Source organism: Hemitrygon akajei, chromosome 1 (assembly GCF_048418815.1).
Source record: "Hemitrygon akajei chromosome 1, sHemAka1.3, whole genome shotgun sequence".
Classification (NCBI taxonomy): Eukaryota; Metazoa; Chordata; class Chondrichthyes; order Myliobatiformes; family Dasyatidae; genus Hemitrygon; species Hemitrygon akajei.
The window spans coordinates 167,561,882-167,583,366 of record NC_133124.1 but is presented as its reverse complement, the minus strand read 5'-3'; the positions used below and the strand labels follow the sequence as shown (position 1 = coordinate 167,583,366).

General features: G+C 42.9%; 1 protein-coding gene across 1 annotated transcript; it reads right to left on the bottom strand.

Moving 5' to 3' along the window:
* Window positions 1-1,264: 1,264 nt before the first annotated feature.
* On the bottom strand, window positions 1,265-19,736 carry LOC140732180 (urokinase plasminogen activator surface receptor-like). Its single transcript, XM_073054438.1, has 5 exons — window positions 19,606-19,736; window positions 9,952-10,092; window positions 8,961-9,098; window positions 4,247-4,384; window positions 1,265-2,738 (listed from the first exon to the last, which is right to left on the bottom strand). The coding sequence occupies exons 1-5, from the start codon at window positions 19,655-19,657 to the stop codon at window positions 2,416-2,418; spliced, it is 792 nt and encodes a 263-aa protein (XP_072910539.1). The 5' UTR covers window positions 19,658-19,736; the 3' UTR covers window positions 1,265-2,415.
* Window positions 19,737-21,485: the final 1,749 nt, after the last annotated feature.

Below are 21,485 nucleotides of genomic sequence, written 5' to 3'. Positions count from 1 at the left end.
AAGGAGAGACGTGATATTAAACGAGGCATGTAAAAGAAGTGTCAATTATGCGGGATATAAAAATGAACAGCGTTCAGCAGGTCGTTGGTTAAAAGGGGAAGGTTAGATGAATTGGCTATTATATGGAATGTGATGATGTATCATTTAAACCACTAAATGAATTAAGATGGTTTGTCAAGTCATTTTGCTGTTAATATGTCATGAGGAATTACAAAGCTTTGCTCCAGCATAGAGCAAAGGGAAAAAAGAAAGTTAATGACTGTAATGATTCAATCAGCAACTACTGCGAGGAAATCTACAGATGCTGGAAATTCAAACAACACACACGAAATGTTGGTGGAAAACAGCATCTAATGCTGCCTGGCCTGCTGTGTTCCACTAGTATTTTCTGTGCGTTGTTTCTTAATTGTAATACTCTTTGATGTGAACCTTTTCAAGTTATTGTACCTGTATACCCCAGACCTTCCCCTTTTCCATTTTCTTACATAGAAACTCTCTGCGGTCCGCCGATTAGAGAGTATCGATAGATCCTAAGCATTTTACATTTATATTTCTTACTGAAGTTCTCACCGTTGTGACTGTGGATTTCAACTATAACCATCCTGATTGGGAATATTTTATGATTCCCACCGAAGCTGCAAAGTTAAGCTCCCTACCCCTGAAGACGCTGGGATTTGTAAGCAGGGAGCCAGTTATCCAGAGAAGAAGAATGATGAGCACAATTCCGTTAGGACAACACCATGGAGTGGGACAAACGAAGTCAAATGTGAACATGGATCTAACCGCACAACTTTCCCCAGATAAACAAGAACTTTCGCACCTGGACCCTGTAGGGAGGAGCTCCCACGGAGCTGTCTGGGGAGTGGGACAGTTATCCCAAGGTTCAGAATCAGCAATGGAGAACGAACTGTAGACAGATTTCTGTGGGATTACGGTAGAGGGGCAATCCTCGGGGTGTGGTGTTCCACTGCTACCCCTGCTGCCCTCGTCTTTCCGGCTGTGCGGAAGAAGTGGGTGTTTGGGAAAGGGCTGTCGGAGTGGCCCTGGTGAGTAACCGCGGTGCGTTATGCAGACAGTGAACACAGTGCGCCGGTGGTAGAGGAAGGGGTGTTTAGCTTATGTGGGTGGCGTGCCGAAGGAGCGGCTGCTTCGCCCCAGATATTGTTGAGAGTTTCCGGAAAAATACAACAGGGGGCAAGTAACTCGGCGGATTAATGTAAGTAATAGCGGGACAGTGAACTTTATCTGACACATCGAGAACAAATCCAGTCCAACATTACAATATTTATTTACATAAAGCAAAGCGTTTTTTAATGCTCGTTTTACAGTGAGATCAAGAGAGAGATGAGAGCGCGGTTAAGTGGAATTAGTTTAGGACTGATACGGTGATGTGGGGAAAGAGCAGTGCAGTGGGATTAGTTCAGGGACTGATACAGGACTGTTGTAAATGGTGTAAATTGAAAGCTGTTGGGGACAGATACGGATCTGTGGGGTTTCGGCATTGACAGGTGAGAGTGGAGAGAAGGATAGTGTAATTAGTTTGGAAATTGACAAAAGGCTGCGGGTGACAGCGGGGAATAGGAATAGTTTGAGGGACTGGATGCAGGCTTGGGCGAGAGCGGGGTAGTGTGGTTAGTTTGGAGACTGATGCAGACCTATGTGAACTGGGGAAACTGGGAGATATTTGGGGCAGATATAAGGCTGTGGAGAATAATCACAGCGAGGGATATCTGAGATGGGGCATAGTGGGATTATCTTGAGGACTTCCACTCCCCCTGTACCCTCCCGTGCCCCACTGGATTAAAGATACTACAAAAGAGACACAAGCTCGGGTTGTGGAGGGGAGGGATGTTGGAGTGTGGAAATGACAGCGGAGAGGGAGAGCGGGTTGTGGGAGAGAAGAAGTCAGAATGAGCGAGAGGTGGGGAGGGAAACGGGAGATAAATTCAATGCTCTGAAAGCTGAATCTTCTGCCTGATCCTCTCCTTGAGGTGAGAGTAGGGTTGTGGAATTAGTTTGGAGACTGATACAGACATGCGTAGATTGGGGGAGGCAGAGGGATGTTTGGGGCCAATACAGGCTGAGATGAGCAATTGTGGAATGGGGATTATCTTGGAAAATCAGATATGGAGGCCATTAAGATTCGTTTGAGGACTTCCCTTTCCTCTGCCATTTCCCCTGTTGCCACTGGATAGAAGTTACTTATAAAGAAGCACCAGCTAGGGTTGTGCAGGGGAGAGAATGTAGGCTGAGGAAATGACAGCAGGGCAGGAGAGTGGATTGTGGAGAGGAGGAGATGCGAAGTGCTGAGGGGTGGATTCGAGGCTCTGAAAGCAGAATATCTGCCTCTCTCCTCAACTGCTGACCCCCTTCATGCCCGGCAAGTTGATGTAACTGCCATCAAAATGCAACACTCTAGAGTACAGTCGCCCACAATACCAGCAGCAGGGTGATGAGGAGAGGCTGGGTATTAATGGCAGAAGCAGTGTTATTGTCCGTGACTGTCAATGTGGTGCGTGCTGGAGTGCTCTGCCTTGGAGTGCTGTGAGTTTGTGTGGTGGGCGATGATGTAGTTGTCCCTGGTGTCGTAGTATTAGGGTTATCCTGAAATCCATTATTACACCGGTTTTCCTGGCAACAGGTGACATTGCTGCGTCTGAAACCAAATAATAAATTGATGTTCCGCTCATTGCAGAGTGATTCCGAGGCACAGCCCATGGTGATCTGGCTGGTGTTGCCTATGGTGGGAAAAGGAAACAGGATGTCCATTAGCCACATTCTCACGAGTCAGGTCAACAAACAACGCTCACGAGTTCTTTCCCTCGAACCAAATGAGGAGGAATGACGGGCTCTGAACAGGAAATGTTTCATGGATCCGCAATGGGACCACGGCTGTTTATGATCTATATCCACTATTGGGCTAAAGTACTTAAGGATAAGTTCGTAAGTTTTCAGACAATACAAAGATTGGTGGTCTTGTGGATAGTGTAGAAGTCTTCCAGTGATACGCACAAGCTATTCGGCATATGTTGGAAATCAAGAGTAACACATCCAAAATGCAGGAGGACGATTTGGGAAAGTACCCTATAACAGAATTGGTTGACTGGTTATAATTTTCTATAGATGCTGCCTGGCTTACTGAGAACCTCCTGGTGTGTGTGTGTGTGTGTGTGTGTGTGTGTGTGTGTGTGTGTGTGTGTGTGTGTGTGTGTGTGTGTGTGTGTGTGTGTGTGTGTGTGTGTGTGTGTGTGTGTGTGTGTGTGTGTGTGTGTGTGTGTGTGTGTGTGTGTGTGTGTGTGTGTTGCCAAATTATGTGGTAGGATCTAGATCAGTTGCAGATATGGACAGATAAATGGCAGCTGGCGTTTACCCCAGGCAAATGCAACGTGTTGAACTCTGGAAGGTGAGATATAAAGAGACGGAGATAGAAAGGACAATGGCAGGGCCCTCTTCAGCATTGAGATGCCGAGTGATTTTAACGTCCCCATCCATGTTCATTGAAAGTGGTTGCACTGGTTGATATGGCAGTAAAATTGACTTGCAAGAGTCCGGAAGTGTCGTTGATTCTCAAAAGGCTGCGTCTGGAGCATTGCATTAAGTTCTGGTCATTCTGTTACAGAAACAATGCGAAGACAATGGAGAGCTTGGAGAAGAGGTTCACCAGGATGCTGCCTGGATTAGAGAGTGTGAGATACGAGGAAGGATAGGACACACTTGGGTTGCTTTCTCTACAGAGTCAGGAGCTGATGGGACATCTCATAGATGTTTATGACATTATCAGAAGCATTGATAACGTATACAGCTGGCATCATTTTATCCCAGGTTAGAAATATCCATTACCAGAGGGTTGCACTTAAAGTGAGAGAGGGGAATGTTCACAGGAGATGTACGGGGCACGTGCATTTTCTACAGAAAGAGTAGGGGCTGCATGGGATGCACTCAGTGATGCTGGTGGGGCAGAGCACTGAGACGTGTCAAAGGGCTGTTAGACATATCGATAAGCAGAGAATCCAGGCATACGGACACTATGTCGGCAGAATGGATTGGATGTCATTAAACTAATGTCGTTTGGTAATGCATTGTAGAACGAGGGACCTGATCCTTTGTTGTACAAAATACCAGGTTGTCAATAGAAGATTGCAGAGAGAGCAGAGAACCCAAAAGATGGGTGGATTGACCAAGTGGTGTACCTTCAGCGGTGTTGTGGATGGACGTGGTGGGGGTAGGGTGGAAGGACAGCACTTACCGATGATACTTGTGGCGTGAATACAACGGTTCTGTTCCCCGTGGCAACTGACAGCGGCCATCGATCGGTTACACGCAGTTTCCGTGAACGTTAAACAACCCTCGCATTCCAGACCATTCAATGTCATATTCTCCTTCTCTGCAAACGGAATGCACACCATCACCAGAGCATGTCCTAACTCTTGATATTCGGTGATGTCCCCACTTTCCGCCTCTTCGCTTGCTTAGATGATCTCTGCTTACAGACTGAGCCGTAAGTGGTACACTCAATCCTTTCCCCATCCCTAGGTTCTCAGTGTGGGTCAGAGATGGGGGTCCTATGAAGATTGACCAATAAGGACCCTCCAGTCTAAAGGGACCAATCAGGATGTGATCGGGCACTCTCCACTTCCTGGGTGGTATTGTCCATGCACTCAATTGGGAGTATTATACAGGCCCCCTGGTAGCAGCAGAGATATCGAGGAGCAGATTGGGAGGGAGATTTTGGAAATGTGCAAAAATGACAGGTTTGTTATCATAGGTGACTTTAACTTCCCTAATATTGATTGGCACCTGATTCGTTCCAATGTTTTAGACGGGACAGAGTTTGTTAAGTGAGTCCAGGATGGATTCCTGTCACAATGTGTTGACAGGCCTACTAGGGGGAATGCCATACTAGATCTAGTATTAGGTAACGAACCGGGTCTGGTCACAGATCTCTCAATGTGTGAGCATCTGGGGGACAGTGACCACCGCTCCCTAGCCTTTAACATTGTCATGGAAAAGGATAATATCAGAGAGGGCAGGAATTGTTTTAACTGGGGAAGGGCAAATTATGAGGCTATAAGGCTAGAACTTGCGGCTGTGAATTGGGATGAAGTTTTTGCAAGGAAATATACTATGGAAATGTGGTCGATATTTTGGGATATCTTACAGGATGTTAGGGATAAATTTGTACCAATGCGGAAGATAAAGAATGGTAGGGTGAAGGAATCATAGGTAACAGGTGAGGTGGAAAATCTAGTCAGGTGGAAGAAGGCAGCCTACATGAGGTTTTGGAAGCTAGGATAAGAGGGGTCTATTGAGGAATATAGGGTAGCAAGAAAGGACTAAGGCATTCTTCAATTATGTGAAGAATAAAAGGATGACAGGAGTGAAGATGGGAAAAATTAGAGATAAAAGTAGAAAGATGTGCCTGGAGGCGGAGGAAGTGAGTAAGGTCCTCAATGAATACTTCTCTTCAGTATTCACCAATGAGAGGGAACTTGATGACGGTGAGGGCAATACGAGTGAGGTTTATGTTCTGGAGCATGTTGATATTATGGGAGAGGAGGTGTTGGAGCTCTTAAAATACATTAGGATGGATAGGTCCCCGGGGCTTGATGGAATATTCCCCAGGCTTCTCCACGAGTCGAGGGAAGAGATTGCTGAGCCTCTGGCTAGGATCTTTATGTCCTCGTTGTTCACAGGAATAGTACCGGAGGATTGGAGGGAGGCAAATGTTGTCCCCTTGTTCAAAAAGGGTAGTAGGGATAGTCCGGGTAATTATAGACCAGTGAGCCTTATGTCTGTGGTGGGAAAGCTGTTAGAAAAGATTCTTAGATATAGGATCTCTGGGCATTTAGAGAATCATGGTCTGATCAGGGACAGTTGGCATGGCTTTGTAAAGGGCAGATCGTGGCTAACAAGCCTGATAGAATTCTTTGAGGAGGTGGCCAGGCATATAGATGAGGGTAGTGCAGTGGATGTGATCTACATGGATTTCAGTATGGCATTTGACAAGGTTCCACATGGTAAGCTTATTCAGAAAGTCAGAAGGCATGGGATCTAGGGAAGTTTGGCCAGGTGGATTCAGAATTGGCTTGCCTGCAGAAGGCAGAGGGTCGTGGTGGAGGGAGTACATTCGGATTGGAGGGTTGTGACTAGTGGTGTCCCAGAAGGATCAGTTTTGGGACCTCTACTTTTCGTGATTTTTATTAACGACCTGGATGTGGGGGTAGACGGGTGGGTTGGCAAGTTTGCAGATGACACAAAGGTTGGTGGTGTTGTGGATAGTGTTGAGGATTGTCGAAGATTGCAGACAGACATTGATAAGATACAGAAGTGGGCTGAGAAGTGGCAGATGGAGTTCAACCCCGAGAAGTGTGAGGTGGTACACTTTGGAAGGAGAAACTCCAAGGCAGAGTGCAACGTAAATGGCAGGATACTTGTAAGTGTGGAGGAGCAAAGGGATCTGGGGGTACATGTCCACAGATCCCTGAAAGTTGTCTCACAGTTAGATAGGGTAGTTAAGAAAGCTCATGGAGCGTTCGCTTTCATAAGTCGAGGGATAGAGTTTAAGAGTTGTGGAGTAATGATGCAGCTCTGTAAAACTCTGGTTAGGCCACACTTGGAGTGCTGTGTCCAGTTCTGTTTGCCTCACTATAGGAATGAAGTGGAAACATTGGAAAAGGTAGAGAGTAGATTTACCAGGATGCTGCCTAGTTTAGAGAGTATGCATTATGATTGGACATTAAGGGAGCTAGTGCTTTACTCTCTGGAGAGAAGAAGAATGAGGGGAGACATGATAGAGGGGTACAAGGTATTAAGAGGAATAGATAGAGTGGACAGCCAGCGCCTCTTCCCCAGGGCACCACTGCTCAATACAAGAGGACATGGCTTTAAGTTAAGGGGTGGGAAGTTCAAGGGGGATATTAGAGGAAGGATTTTTACTCAGAAAGTGGTTGGTGTGTGAAATGCATTGCATAAGTCAGTGGTGGAGGCAGATACACTAGTGAAATTTAAGACACTACTAGACAGGTATGTGGAGGAATTTAAGGTGGGGGTTTATATGGGAGGCAGGGTATAAGGGTCGGCACAATATTGTGGGCAGAAGGGCCTGTATTGTGCTGTACTGTTCTATGTTCAACATCCGCCACATTATGGTGCTGCCCTCTACAAGTCAGGTGTTGTGTGTGACTCTCTTTAATTTGCTGGGTGAGTGCACTACATAAACACACAAGACACGTGGCACTGTCTGGTATAAAGCAGCCGGCTCGATCAGCAGCGCACCCTCCCAAAGATTGGCTGGAGACAAAAAGTGGTAACAAAAATGGCCTTTTCTGACTGGTTGCTGGTCAGTAGTTGTGTGCCATAGACGCCGCTGTCGAGACCGCTTCTTTTCATGTTGTATGTCAATGATTTGGGAAACGGAATGGAATTTTTTGCGGCTAAGTTTGGGGAGGATCTGAAGATAGGTGCAGGGGCATGTAGTGATGTGGAAGCAGAGAATCCACAGAAGGACAGGCAAGTTACGGGTGTTGACAAATGAGTGGCAGATGGAAGATAATACAGGAACGTGTATGGTCATGCACTTTGCTAGTAGGAATGAAGGTGTATACTGTTGTCTAAATGGAGATAAGGGTCAGAAGTCAGAGATACAAAGGGACTTGAGAGTTCTCGTGCAGGTTTCCCTAAAGGTTAACTTGCAGATTGAGTCAGTGATAAGGACTGCAAATGTAGTGTTGTCATTCATTTCGAGAAGACTGGATAAATAAAGCAAAGGTGTAAAGCTAAGGCTTTACAACGCATTTTTTGGACCGAACTTGAGGTATTCTGCGCTATTTTGCACCCTTTTTCTAAGAAAAGACGTGCTATCATTGGAGAGCAGGTTCAGGAAAACGATTCCGTGAATGAAAGTGTTTACACATGAGGAGCGTTTGGTGCCTCTGGGTCTGTACTCGTCTGAGTTTCGAAGAAACACTGGAGAATCTCTTTGAAACCTATCGCATGTTGAAAGGCTTAAAAAGACGGGGTATGCAGAGAACAGTTTTTACGCCCCAGAGGATTATATTAGCGGCGTCTCCATCATGAATCTGTACGGGATGCAAATTGAGTATAGATCTGCCTTAAATATTGTCAGTACTGTTGGATGGGCAATGAGGATAGAGTGCAGTTTGAAGATTGGTGAGGAGAGATCGCCGTGGTGTGGAAAGGGTGGTGACGGGCCGAAGAGGATCTACTGGTGGAGTTGTTCTTGGGCCTGGCCAAAATGGCTATTCACGGGTTTATGCGGCGAATATTCGAGGGCTCTGCCAGAGCCGACAGCCTGCTCTTCTTCTGAGGATACGTTCGTGCCCGGCTGTTGTTGGAGAGGGAGCATGCGGTTACAATGGGTACGGTGGTGAATTTCCGGAAGCGGTTTCCTCTCCCCCCGCCCCGGGAAATTAACTGTTTTATAGACAATATATAGCAATATTTTAGTTTGAATTTTATCACCGTCTTGCAAAAATTGAATATTTGTATTTTGTGTACGTCATGTGTAAATAAAGGTTTATCGTTTTTTTAAAAGAAGAAAAGGACAGAGTGCTGAAGGATTTCACTTGAGGTGAGAGCGCTCGCCGCAGCTGGTGCGATGAGGAAGGGGCACACAGAGAGTGCCAGTGATGAGGGAGTGCCACGGTGTGAAAGGGTCGGCGCGGAGGGATCGTCATGTTTTGGGTTCTTGCTGTGCATGAAAAGAAATTAGAACGTCTGTACAGAAAGGGTCGGTATCAATTAATTGACAGCATGCGGCATGTTTTTACAAAGAGGCAGAAAATGTGAGGGAGAGAAACAAGAGAGTGTGAGGGAGAGGGGAATTGGGGGTCGCGAAGGAGAGATGACAGCAGAAAGGGGTGGAGAGAAAGAAAAAATGGCGGTAGAAGAATGAGGGACAGCGAAGAGAGCGCGTGTGGACCGTCCTAGCAACTCGGTACCTGGTTCCACCTGACTGTTGCACAGGTCCGATTTACAACAGGCAGAGTGCACGAAGACGGAAGCCCGGCCGCTGTTGAAGGAGATGACCTCGGTGCAGATTCCGCAGCCAAAAAGCGTTCGCTGGACCTCAATGAATCCTGTGGAGACATCTCTTAGCGTTACACTAGCCGCTGGTACATCCCGTCGTGCTCCCAACACCTATCCAATCTCACCGTCTGACATTCCCTCACAGTCCTCCGGCCCACTTCGTCTCTCAGCTCTCTCGTTCTTCCTTCCTCACCCCGTCACCTTCTCACTCTCTCCCTGACCCGTTTGCCCCCTGTTCAATTTGACCACCTCAGTATCCCTTCCCCCACTGCTGCTGCGATGACTCTATCCGCATCTGCCATCTCATTCTCCTACCCTTCCTTTTCTCTCCATCGCCTACTTGCCCCCAACGCTCCCCTGACCCTGCTCTTTTCTCTTCTTATCCTACGCTCGCCTTCTCCTTGCACAGTCCACCAGTCTTCCTTCTCAATCCCCCTATGATGCTGTCGAAGTTGCATGCCATCTTGGACAATTACTCCCATCCACTCCATAAAGTACTGGTTAGGCACAGGAGTACATTCAGCCAGTGACTCATTCCACTGAGATGTAACACTGAGCGTCATAGGAAGTCATTCCTGCCTGTGGCCATCAAACTTTACAACTCCTCCCTCGGAGTGTGAGCCAATAGGCTGGTCCTGGATTTATTTCCACTTGGCATGATTAACTTATTATTATTTAATTATTTATGGTTTTATATTGCTATATTTCTACAGTATTCTTTGTTGGCGTGGCTGTAACGAAACCCAATTTCCCTCGGGATCAATAAAGTATGTCTGTCTGTATCCATTTCCTCATTATTGTGTCTATTCACTTCTTTGTTCGCTTGCCGGTGCCACGCCTACCCCTCAATTGTCCACTCCGCCTGTTATACTCCAAATAGCTGTTGGGTGGTCCTGGTACTACCTGAAGTCGGTAAAAGCAACTTTGTCCGGATGGTGAGGGTGATGCAAGTGAGGTTCAAGGTGTCGTTACAGGTGACGTTCCTCTGACCCAGGCTGCATTTCTCTCTGGAACTGTCGCAGTCGTAACACTGGAGAGAGTGGGCTGAAGTGAGAAAAGGAGTCAGAAACATACCATTAGAATACGTCCTGGGATGCTCCTGAGATCTCTCACGGCTAAATGGCCGTGAAAACCCACCAACTTCCCCTTCACTCCTCTCTCCCTATAAACACTCCACCCAATCCCCTCTCCCACCCTCTCTCCCTTGAAACAATCCACCAGCTCCCATCTTCTATCATCTCTCCCCAGTCCCACACTCTCTTCTCGATATCCTTCCCCCAAACCTCTAACATCATCCCGTCCCTTTAGCCTACCTCTACCCCTTAGCTCCCCACTCAACAGCCACCACCAACACTATTCGTGGGGTTACAATTTAAACAAATCTGTGCACAGAGCTTCCTCTAACTGTGTCTACACCCATTTCACTCTGTAACAATATCCTGCCTCTTCACACTTCCCTCTCACTGTGAACCCTTTTGGCCCTAAAGACCTCCCTATCTCTGTAACCTACTCCAATTTCCACACCACTGTCTCTGACCCACTCACCCCCATGCATTTCACAGAGTAATTTGTGTGATGTTGCCGTCCGTCCATTGGAAGAAACCCGATCCCCGTTGCTCCCCGCTTTCGGGTAGAATAAACCCCAGATGATATGCAATCCTACCGCTTTCAAAATACTGACTGTTTGGCAAACCCCTCACCCGATTCCCAACTTCGTTTAAATTCCACAAAACTGCTACACTACTGCATAGCATCTTTTAAAAAGAAGATTAAACGCGGTTGGTCTGGGATGGTTATTAATGAAAGACCCAACCAAAAATGTAGAGAAGGTGGGGCGGATGTGCTGCATGGTACAGGCTATCGGTTTTTGTCATCCACATACATCTCGCACCGAAGAACACAGCACACAACAGCTCTGGGAGCTGCAGTTCACTGTAATCGGCCACTGGAAAATGATAGTAATAGGTAATTAACCCACAGTGAAAGAAGCAATAGTGGACAAGGACATGTTGGAAGAACTGAATACGTCTTCACTGTACAAAGCACTAACAGTATGCCGCAGGCTCTGGAATGTCAGAGGGCAGAAGTGAGTGAAGTTGCGATTGCTAGGGAGATGATGCTTGGGAAAGTGAATGTTCTGAAGGTGGATACGTCACCCGGTTCAGATAATCTACACCCCAGCGTTCTGATAGAGGAGGCTAAAGAGATTGTGATGGCATTAGTAATGATCTTTCAAGAATCAGTGGATTCTGGCATTTTTCTGGAGGACTGGAAAATTGCAAATGTCACTTCACTCTTCAAACAGGAAATTGTAGGCCTGTTAGTCTGACCTCAAAGGTTGTGAAGATGTTGGAGTCGTTGCTAAAGATGTGGTTTTGGGATACTTGGAGCCACATGATAAAATATGGTGAAGTCAGGATGGATTCCTTCCATTGGAATTCTTTGAAGAAACAACAATAGGATATGGAAAGCAGAATATGAGGATGTAGTGAACTTGGATTATCAGAAGGCCTTTGATAAGATGCCACACACGAGTCTGCTTCATAGCTGTAGAGCCCATTGTATTACATGAAAGATGCGAGCATGGATAGAGCATTGGCTTATTGGCAGTGAAGGAATAAGGGGAGATTTTTTTTCTCTCTGGTTGGCTGTCGGTGACTACTGGTGTTCCACTGATGTTGTGTTCGAACCACTTCTTTTTACGTTACATACAATGATTTAACTGAGGGAATTAATGGCTTTTCTTTCTTTTTACAATATTTTTATTCAGAAGGAAAAAAAAACAAGATTTACGGAGTGCAACACATAGATACATCTCAACATAACTTGTGTACATTCATATATTGTAATAAAATTGATTAAAATGTTATAGCATAACACATAAAGGTATACCACTCTGTAATCAAAAATTTAAAGATAGGTCATACATCATAAAATAATTTATTTATATAAAAAAGTCAACCCCCTACCAACTACCAAAGAAAAAAGCTGATGGATGATAATGGATAAATTAGAAAAGAAAACATATTCGCTTAAGAAGAGAAGATAAAAATATACATAAAAGTCTGTGGACTGTTAAACTTTATAAATTGGAAAAATAATTTAGGAAAGGTCCCTAGATATCATAAAAAGATTGTTTCGAATTTAAGACTGAGCAGCGGATCTTTTCTAAATTTAAATAAGACATAATATCACGTAGCCATTGAAGATGTGTAGGAGGGGTAGACTCCTTCCATTTAAGCAAGATTGCTCTTCTCGCTAAAAGAGAGGTAAAAACTAAAACCTGTAGGTTAGAAGTATTTAAAGTTATATCTTCATCTGCAATAATACCAAACAAGGCAGTAAGGGGATTTGGGTCAAATTGGACCCTAAAAAGTTGTGAGTAGGTATGGAAATCTTCCTGCCAAAACTTTTCAATTTTAGGGCAAAACCAAAACATATGAATTAAAGAGGCATCAGCAGAGTTGCATTTATTACAAAGTGGAAAAACATTCGGATAAAAACTGGACAGCTTCTGTTTAGAAATATGAGCTCTATGAACCACTTTAAATTGTAGGAGAGAATGACGAGCACAGAAGGATGATTTATTAACCCGTTTAAGAATTTTATCCCATCTATCATCAGAAATCTGACAACTTAGGTCATCCTCCCAAGCTTTTTTTATTTTATCTAAAAAGTCTTGTCTAGATTCAATCAACAAGTTATAGATACTGGTAATAGAACCATTAACAAAAGGTTTTAAATTTAAAAGATCGTCCAGTAAATTTTTATCAGGACCTATAGGAAAAGTAGTTAATTGGAAACGTGAGAAATCTCTAATTTGAGGGTATCTGTAAAAATGTGTTTTTGGGAGTGCAAATTTAGTTGACAATTGGTCAAATGAAGCAAGAGATCCTGAGATAAACAGGTCCCAAAAACACTTAATACCTAGTTCATCCCAATCCTTAAAGACTTTGTCAGTCATGGAAGGGATAAAAAAAGTAATTTAGGAGAATGGGAGATGATAATGAAAAATTCACTAAAACGAAAAAATTTCCTAAATTGAGACCAAATCCTTAAAGTTTGCTTAACAATTACGTTATCTGTTATTTTATTTGCTGAAAAATATGATCCAAGAAGAGAGACAATAGAGGATTTTTTTTTACAGAATTAACTTCTAAGGAGACCCATGGTGGGCAATCTTTATGATAAATATAATAAGACCAGAAAGTAATATTCCTTATATTGGCAGCCCAATAGTAAAACCTAAAATTGGGTAGGACTAATCCACCCATCTCTTTATTTCTTTGTAGGTAAACTTTACCTAAACAAGCTTGCTTATTATTCCAAATATAAGATGTTAAAATTGAATCTAAGGAATCAAAGTAGGTCTTAGGAATAAAAATAGGTAAGGCCTGAAAAAGATATAAAAATTTAGGAAGAATCCTCATTTTAATCGAAGTAATTCGGCCAATTAGAGATAAAGAAAAAGGAGACCATTTAGAAAGCATCTTTTTCACATAATTCAGTAAGGTGTTTAAGTTTTCTTTAAATAAATTCTTGAAGTTTTTAGTAATTGTTACACCTAGATATGTAAATTGACTTGTAACAACTTGGAATGGAAATTTGGCATTTGATGACATTAGGTCATTTAAAGGAAATGACTCACTTTTATGTAAGTTCAGCTTATATCTTGAAAAAAAACTAAACTGGGAAATTAAAGAAAGATCAGAAGGCAAAGAATTTTCAGTGTTAGAGATAAAAAGTAAAATATCATCAGTGTATAATGAAATTTTATGAGTCATAACTTCCCTTAGTATACCAGAAATGTCCTTAGATTCTCGAAATGCTGCTGCTAATGGTTCTATAGCTAACACAAAAAGTAAAGGACTAATAAGGCAACCTTGTCTAGTTCCCCGCTGTAATTTCAAGGGCTTAGAATTTTGAGATTTAGTAATAACCTGAGCGGTAGGAGACAAGTAAATTAATTTAACCCAATGAATAAAATTAGGCCCAAAATTAAACTTTTCTAAGGTCTTAAAAAGATAATTCCACTCAATCCTATCAAAGGATTTTTCTGCATCTAAGGATAATATACACTCTGATATTTTTTTTGGATGGTGAACATATCACATTCAGTAACCGACATATATTAAAATGTGAGTAACGATTTTTAATAAATCCTGTCTAGTCATGTGATATAATAGATAGTAAATTATTTTCAAGTCTTCGAGCTAAGATTTTGGATAAGATTTTTGCATCAACATTTAATGAAGAGATCGGTCTGTATGAAGAACATTCAGCTGGATTTTTATTTTTTTAAGAATAAGAGAAATAAAAGCTTCATAAAAAGATTGAGGGAGTTTACCTGATTTAAAGGATTCTGATAAAACAGAGGATAAATAAGGTATAAGTAACGTAGTGAAAGTTTTATAAAACTCCCCAGGAAAGCCATCAGGTCCTGGGGTCTTACCAGAATGTAAAGCACGTATAGCCTCAGTCACTTCTTCATTGGAAATAGGCTGATCTAACTGTGTTAGGCTATCAGCAGACAATGTAGGAATATTACTGAAGAAAGCATTCATATAGGTATCATCTAAAGAAGAGTCAGACTGATTCAACTTAAGATAAAAGTCTTTAAATACGTTGTTAATTTCAGAATGATCAGATATCTTAGTATCATTGTCTTTAAAAATTTCTGTGATTTAACGATTAACTGTAAAAGATTTTAAGCGATTGGCTAATCCTGTTCTATCCCCGTGAATGTAAAATTGAGTTTTATCTCTCAACAGCTGTCGTTCAATTGGGTAAGTCAGCAGAAGATTATACTTGGATTGGATTTCAATACGCTTATTATATATAGTTGGATCCAGAGATAGGGCTCCTCCTATATTATAGTTGGATCCGGATACTTTCGATCAAGATCTTTGAATATCACTGCTAGATCAGACCTTTCTTTATCAGCTTTTTTCTTTATATAGGTAGAGTAAGGATAATTTCTCCACGAATATATGCTTTAAAAGTATCCCAGACCATAGTACCAGCGGTATCTCCTTTAAAATTTTCTTTAGAGAAAAAAGTAATATGGTTTTCCAAAAACTTTAGAAAATATTTATCAGATAACAATGATAAGTTAAAACGCCAACTTCTATTTGATACAGAATGAACAGGTAATCTTAAAGCCAGACACACAGGTGCATGATCAGACAAAGCAATCTCCTTATAATCACAGGATCGAACCAGTGGAAGCAAGTTTCTATCTAAAAAAAAGTAGTCAATCCGAGAGTACATATGATGAACCTGAGAGAAATATGAATATTCCTTTTCTTGGGGGTGTAAAAAAGGCCACACGTCGAGAATACCACGTTGAAATGGAAAAGATTTAAAAAATAGGACTGATTTATTAGTGACAGGGGTTTTACTTGAAGAGCGATCTAATATAGGGTCAAGCCAAAAATTAAAATCTCCACCCATCACTAAGGAATACTGATTCAAATCAGGCAGAAAAGAGAAAAGATGTTCAAAGAACAAGGGGTCATCTATATTTGGAGCGTATACATTCGCAAATACGATTAGTTTATTCTCAAGACTACCCAAAACAATAACAAAGCGGCCATTTCTACAGAAATTACATTATGTTGAATAAATGATACATTCTGACCAAACAGGATAGAAACGTCTCTCGATCTAGATTGAGAGGGTGAGTGAAAATGTATACCCTTCCATCCTTTGAAAAAGCGTGAAATATCATCTTTACGAATATAAGTTTCTTAGAGAAAGATTATACGAGATTTAAGTTCCCTGGTATAAGAGAAAATATTATTTCGTTTAACAGGGTTATTTAGACCTTTCACATTAAAGCTGAGTATATTAATTAAAAAATCCATCAAGTACCCTTTAGTAATGTATAAAAGCTAATCACAGACATGTAGATAGTGAATAAATAAAACAGTAAAAACCTCCAATCAGCTTCCTGGAAGAACCCATTTCCCCCCTCCCTCCCCCCAAAGAAAAAAATCAGCCAAGGGAGACTGAAAACTACTTCTAACGTTCGCAACCCAAAACTCCGGTGGCTCCAAAAAATATATATGTATAGCTGTACTGAATAATCGATTGTAAATATATGTATACAAAAACAAACTATCAAAGTAAATAAGTTCCTATTTATGAGAAAAATACCATGGGAAAATTTAAGTATTAGTCTCGGTGAAAAGGAAAGACAGATAAGGAAAATCAATAAGTAAAACAACATATACTCGCGGGTGCAAAAAAAGGGTAAAGAAACAAATAGAAAATAATTAGAAAGGGAAGCGGTTTAGATAACTTCCTACATGACTAATTTAAGGCATTCAAGGGAGAAAAAAAAACCAAAATGACAAAATGTAAAATAATGAAAAAAAACCAAAAACCAGCAATAGAATATGGTATACTATTGAAAAGCAGTAAAAGACCGAAAAGTGTATAAATAATCAAAAGACAGGAAAAATCTGAATGAATTTAAAATAAAGCAAAACACCCTATAGTTTCATTCCTCAGTAATTACTACATGTACACCCTACATAATTACTTTCAGTCAAATTACTAAAAGGAAGGTAAAAATAAAAAGAACACTGAGAGAATATAACGTTTTGTTTAAAAAGAGCTGCGAGAAAGTAACATTAGAGGACCCAAATAAAGGCGGAAAACAACAAGAGAAAATGAATTCAAAGGCAACATGTGAGAGTTTCGGTCCGAAACGTCGTTATTACCTCCTCCCATAGCTGCTATCTGGCCTGCTGAGTTCTGCCAGCATTTTGTGTTTTTTATTTGAGAAAATGAATGCAGTCTGCCTGTATATTTTTCATAGTTTGAAAGATAACAAGGCGCCAGTTACTTAATCAAACAAATGATTACAACTTCGTAAAACAATGAAACCTTGTTATCAACAAAGCTTGAACAAAGCTATCAACAATTCCTTGATTGAACACCTGAAATAAAAACATTTACCATAAAGCAACTCAAGGTTGAATGTAAGCATGGAGACTATGTAAAAATTTCTTAGCTTCTTCAGGCTTCGTAAACCAAGAAACCTTATTATCAGAAGCAATAACCTTGAGTTTACACGGATCTCTGAGAGAAAGGCGACAGCCAAGCTTAAAAAGATCAGACATGACCTCTTTAAAAGCCTGACTAGCTCTTAAAACTTCCGGTGGATAATCTTGAACGATCCGAAGCTGTTGATCACGAAATTGTAATATGCGTTTCTTCCTTGATTCACGAAGGATCTCTTCTTTAATCTGATAGTCATAAAAGCGAATGATAATAGAGCGAGGTTTGGCAGGATCCCAATTAGGCGGGGTAACTCGTTGAACGCGCTCAAATTTTGGTAGTTCCGATAGTATATCAGGGAATAAATCTTCCAGCATTTGAGCACAAAAATCAATAGATTGATTACCCTCCAGTTTTTTAGGAAGCCCAAGAATTCTGATATTGCACCTTCGGTTCCTGGTCTTCAAATCTGTAAGTTTCTTAAGTAACGCGTCGTATTTTTAAAGTTGTTCCTTAGAAATTTTCTTGAAACCTTCGATATCCTTCTGCAACACCGGCAGAGATTCTTCATGTAGCTTAATACGAATTTCATGGTCATTCACAGTCTGTTGTATAATTCCAAGTTTCCGATTAAGCGTTTTCAGTTCAGATTTAACCAGGTCGAAGGAATTCTGTAACAAGTCAAACTTGGATTCCAAGTCATCCAGTTTATCCAATTTTTCGAGTCTCTCTGACATTTGTTGAGACATTTCAGCCAAAGTCTCTAAAGTAACCTCTTTTCTAGAGTGTTTTCTACTCATGGTGCTCTCACTGAGATAGGTTTAAACAGCAAAGCAAGCGAATAATTTCGGAGCACGTAGCTACTGCAACCTCCTCCATTACAGCCACCGGAGGTCGTCACCACCAACGGCTTTTGGCCATGTTTGTTGATGATACGTGGACAGTTGAGGAGTCAGGTATGTTTGAGGAGATACAGAGACTACAAAAGGACTTGATCAGAATATGAGAATGGACAAACAAGTGATAGATGAAATACTGTGTCGGGAAATGTATGAAATAAAAGGGTAGACTTTCTTTCTGAATAGAGAGAAAATTCGCAAATCTGAGGTGCAAAGGAACTTGGGAGTCTTTGTGCAGGATTCCCTAAAGATTAATTTTTAGGTTGCGTCGGTGGTGAGGAAAGCAAATGTGATGTTAGCATTCATTTCATAAGGACTGGAATATATAAGAGCAAGTATGTAATTTTGAGGCAATATGTGGTACTAGTGAGGCATCCGATGAAGTATTGTGAGCAGTTTTGAGCCCCTTGTCTATAAAAGGATGTGCTGACATTGGAAAGGATTCAAAGCAGTTTCAGGAAATTTATTCCTGTTTGAAAGACTTATCATATGAGGAGCGTTTGATGGCTCTGGGACTTTACTCACTTGAATTCAGAAAAAAATCAGGTGAATCTCATGGAAACTAATCCAATGTTTAAAGTTCTCGATAGAATGGATGCCTAGAGTATGTTTTCTATGCTGCGAGAGTCTAAGACCAGAGGGCACAGCCTCAGAATACAGGGTCGTCCTTTTAGAACGGAGATGAGGAGGAATTTCTTTAGCCAGAGTGTGGAATCTGGGAAATTCGTTGCCACATGTGGCCGGGGAGGCCAAGTCATTAGGTGTATTTAACGCAGAGTTTGATAGATTCTTGGTTATTTAAAGGCATGAAGTGATACAGGGAGAAGGCAGGAGATTGGGGCTGCGAGGGAAATGGGTCAGCCATAATGAAATGGCGGAGTAGACTCGATGGGCCAAGTTAATTAATTGTGCGCCTGTACTTTGTGGTCCTGTGGTCTTAAGGGATCGGAGACAAATCCTTCCCAAATAGTCCCAGGCCCTCCGCACCGGGTTCTGGTCAATTTAATTTTTGCGGAATTGTGTACCCATTCCCCGCCCTCCTCCCCAAAAAAGGAACAATTTCTGGGGCTAAAAAAAAGCTACTACACAAAACGCTAACAACACTTGCCAGTCAGGGCAACGTCATGAGAAAGGCATCTGACCTCCGGGACCTGTCGCTGAAACATTCAACCGACAATCTTTGACTTAAAGCCGTTCCTTCCCCTACTGGGGTCCCAGCTGATGGAGGGGAAACGGCCTCTCGGCTGGGGCTGGAGCGGAGAAATTTCCTCACCGTTAGCCGCACGGCGAACTCGCCGAAAAAGCAAGGTAGCGCTTGGGGTGACCGTACTATGCCGGAGCACTTTTCTCAGCGCGTCAGATCCCAGTGTCATTCCGAGTGCAGCCCCACACCTCTTCCCTTAGAGGAGCACAATAACACAGTTAACAGTGGGGGGCATCGTAAGAACACAATTCCCAGGGCAATGGGCACTAGGATACCCCGTTCAAGAAGGTTCCCGGGATCCAGCGAGCACCGCACGGAGAAGGTCACTTCGTGTGCGATCGTCAACACCGTCGCCCCTATGTCCACTCTCAGGAATGGACAGGAGCTCGATACGCTCTCGACCCCGGGGAAAGTTGTGAGGTACGAAGGCGGGTGCAGTTGACTTACCCTGGGCGATCAATCCCAGAAACAGGGCGAGTGCCAGCAATGTCCTCATCATTGCGTGCAACGCAGCAACTGCCCGGCTTAGGTCCTGTTCCCTATTTCAAGGCGTCCTCAGATGGGAAGGGCATCTTGCTGGTGGAACCCGGTGCTAGCCTACGGCTGGGTCCGCCCAGTAGCGAACCGAAACCAGGAAATGGTGCTAACATGTTCCCATATACGGCAGGATGGGAAGCCAAGGGGAAGATTGCAGAAAGTCCCCGTGATGGATTGATGTCCTTCCTTGATGTTGATGTGACCGAACCCATTCATCGACTGTTACCCTTCCTCCTCCCTCTCCTCACTCTCTGCACATTTATCGCTCCCGTGCGCTTTCCTCTAATCACCCGTCCTATTCACCCACTCTCTCCTGAACCATCACTCATGCCACCCGACAGACCTCAGCCGTCACACGACTGTCACTCTGTTCTCTCCACTTTTCCCAGCTGTCTCTTCAATCACCCATCCCTATTGTCCACTTTCCTCCCTCTATGCTACCCCTTCTTTTCCCACTCCTCTCCTTTATCCTTGTTCATTCTTTCTCTCCATTCACCTTCCTTTGATATAGTGCGGACGAATTAAACTAATTAATGAAATGTCTAACTAAGCCGATCACTTCTGCCTTCACAATGCCCCTATCTCTTCATATTCTGTCCATTACCACTCTCAGTTTGGAGAAACAAAACCTCAAATTCCGTCTGTAGAGCTTCCAGCTGACAGCATGAACGTTAATTTAACTATCTTACAGTAATGCACCCCTCATCTCTTTTTTTTCTATTCCCTGTTCTAGTTAACTTCTCATCCCTTCTCCTCACCTGTCCAAATCCCTTTGGTGCTCCTCCTCTTTCCCTTTCTCCCATTGTCCAGTGTCTTCTATCAGTTCGCTTGTTTCAGTTCCCATTACGTTTTCCAGCTATCACTTCCCAGTTTCTTACTTCATCCGCTTTCCCCCACACACCCACCCTCCAGCTCACGTGGTCACCCCTACCACCTGCCAGCTCGTACTCTTTCCTCTCCCCACCAATTCTTATTCTGCCTTCTGTCCTTGTCTTTCCAAACCTGATAAAATGTCTCGGCCGAAAGTATCGAATTTATTCCCCTCCAAGACGCTGCAAGACTTGCTGACTTCCTTCAGTATTTAGTATGTGGCTCACTATCCTTTAAAACCCTTTAAAACTCTTTCTGTCTCTCTCTCTTTCTCTCTCTCCCCCTATATATATATATATATGTCCCCTCTCCTCCATGTCTCTCTGGCCTGTCTGGGGAACTTCAGAGAGCAGACACAGACTGCAGGTGTCAGTAGTAACAAACTGAGTACACCACCAGAGAGTGGATACCGGGAAGGGGCGAGGTGGAGGAAGGGACAGGGGTGAATTCGAGGCGAGATGAGCTAATCATCCCAAGATGTAAAACTGTAGATTACAGTTGCCCTCAGTGTCAGCTGCAGGCCTTTGAGCAGATGGTAGATATTGATGCCAGAGTCTGTGTTGTTGTCAGTGTGTACCAATATTGTGGGCACTGGTGTGGCAGGCGCCGGAGTGGTGCGCGATGGGTAGTGGGCCCTAGAGTAGGGTGTACTAATGTAATGGGCACTGGAGTGGTGGGCGATGAAAGGTGAATGCTGGTGTGGTCTAGAAACTGCCTGGTATTTTGCTACCGCATATCCCTCTATTTTATGTTGGTTCAAAAACATTGTGGCATTGGGGAAGATGCTGTTTCTGAAATTTGAGAAACTTCAGGAACTTCCTGACTGTTGGAAGTACTGGACCACAACCCAGGTGGTCCATGCTACCTTTCTGAGACATAAGTCCTTCAAAATGTTGACAAACAGGAGCTTGCTTTACTTT

What these genes read in the sequence shown, in the direction of transcription:
- LOC140732180 (XM_073054438.1), bottom strand. Translation starts at nt 19,657, where the DNA reads ATGATGAGGACATTGCTGGCACTCGCCCTGTTTCTGGGATTGATCGCC. An exon ending in TCTGGGATTGATCGCCCAGG is followed by an intron (nt 10,093 to 19,605) that starts GTAAGTCAACTG and finishes TTCTCACTTCAG; the next exon opens with CCCACTCTCTCCAGTGTTAC. An exon ending in CAACAGTCAGGTGGAACCAG is followed by an intron (nt 4,385 to 8,960) that starts GTACCGAGTTGC and finishes TTCCGTTTGCAG; the next exon opens with AGAAGGAGAATATGACATTG.